Source organism: Colletotrichum graminicola (assembly GCF_000149035.1).
Source record: "Colletotrichum graminicola M1.001 genomic scaffold supercont1.157, whole genome shotgun sequence".
Lineage (NCBI taxonomy): Eukaryota > Fungi > Ascomycota > Sordariomycetes > Glomerellales > Glomerellaceae > Colletotrichum > Colletotrichum graminicola.
Genome location: NW_007361161.1, coordinates 4,513 through 6,105, shown reverse-complemented (window position 1 = coordinate 6,105; position 1,593 = coordinate 4,513). Strand labels below are relative to the sequence as shown.

The following is a 1,593-nucleotide window of genomic DNA, read 5'->3' as shown; positions in this document are numbered from 1 at the left end:
AAGTTATATTTAAATCCTTTATAGAGGCAGAAGACAAGTCATATCTTTATTTTTCCTAACTCCCTACTCTAAACCTCTGCGCTATAGAGGCAGAAGACAATCTTCATCTTCATTCTTCCTATCTACCCGTTCTGAATCTCTGCGCCATGTACTTAGCCCTCTTCCTTTGGTTAGCCGTTGTATTTACGTAAGTTCTGCCCCGACATATAAGTCAAGCCATTATACTCACAGTGGAACCAGATTCAGCAATGGCCAAGCTCTTAACAATATGATAAGAGAGCCCAAGTCCCACTTCTGGGACTGGTACAGCCCATACTACCCGGTGCCGTCAGAAATCGACCCTGCTGTACCTGCAGGCTGCAAGGTCACCTTTGTACAAGTCCTAAGCAGGCATGCTTCCAGATATCCCAAGTCCCCTGAGATGGAACGCGCCAAGGCACTTCTCGCTCGTGTTCGGACTGAAGTCTCGGGTCGTGTTCGGCCTGAACCCTCCAATCGCGAGACTCTGGAGATCCTAATGTCCAACGATTTGATACCCCACGAGTTTGAAAAGCTTACACCATTCGGCAAGAAAGAAGCCATAGACTCTGGTAGATCGTTTTTCAAACGGTACCAGGATCTTGCCGCTCACAACGACCCATTCATGAGAAGCATCGACGAGGACCGCGTCATTGAGACAGCCTCTCTTTGGAAGGAAGGATTCGATCAATCAAAGGGTTACGGTAAAACCACCAGGGGCATGGAGATCATACCTACGACAAAGGGCTTCAACAACTCGTTACATTATGGCGGTTGTCCAGCCTTTGACAGGACCGTTTCTAAAATCCACACAAGCACGGCCATGCAGTGGATGAACCGAAATTTTGAGCAGATTATAGCGCGTATGAACCGGCAGCTACCAGGGGTATATTTCGCGCCTGCTGACATCCAACGATTAATGAGGCTATGTCCAACAAACACAGTAATCAACGGCATAGAGTCAAAAGTTTGTAATCTCTTTACAACAGAGGAGTTTCGGGACACTGAATACGGCAACACAATCGGCCAATACTATTCATGGGGCCCAGGTAATCCATTAGGTGTAAGCCAAGGGGTGGGCTTTACAAACGAGCTTATTGCGCGGTTAACAGGAAGACCAGTAGTTGACCACACATCAACTAACACAACGCTTACTCAGAATCCAGCGACATTCCCGCTTAACAGAAAGATCTATGCTGACTTTTCCCGAAGCAACGTATTAGTATCTATATATAGTGCAATGGGGTTGTTTGATGGAGCGAGGCCGCTGAGTAAGACGCAAATGACACCGCTAGCAGAATCCGGGGGTTTCACGATGAGTAGGCTGATTCCGTTTGGATCTCGCATGTATGTAGAGAAGCTCCAGTGTAGGGACGAGGCGGAAGAGATGGTCAGGGTGCTGCTCAACGACCGAGTGATGCCGCTATCCAGCTGCGGCGCTGACAGACACGGCCGGTGCAAGCTGAGCAATTATGTGGAAAGCTTGAGATTTGCAAGGACTGGGGGGGACTGGAATAAGTGCTTTCCCTAGGTAACGAGGACAGGCAACTAGCAGGGGATATGAGACTAGCAATG

At 48.4% G+C, this 1,593-nt stretch overlaps 1 protein-coding gene across 1 annotated transcript; it reads left to right on the top strand.

Moving 5' to 3' along the window:
• Positions 1-240: 240 nt before the first annotated feature.
• GLRG_11869 (histidine acid phosphatase) lies at positions 241-1,365 on the top strand (the record flags this gene model as incomplete). The annotated part of the gene is made up of 2 exons (XM_008102555.1): positions 241-1,081; positions 1,178-1,365. Coding segments are annotated over 2 exons (1,027 nt in total), but the record flags the coding sequence as incomplete, so codon positions are not given.
• Between the last annotated feature and the right edge of the window lie 228 nt (positions 1,366-1,593).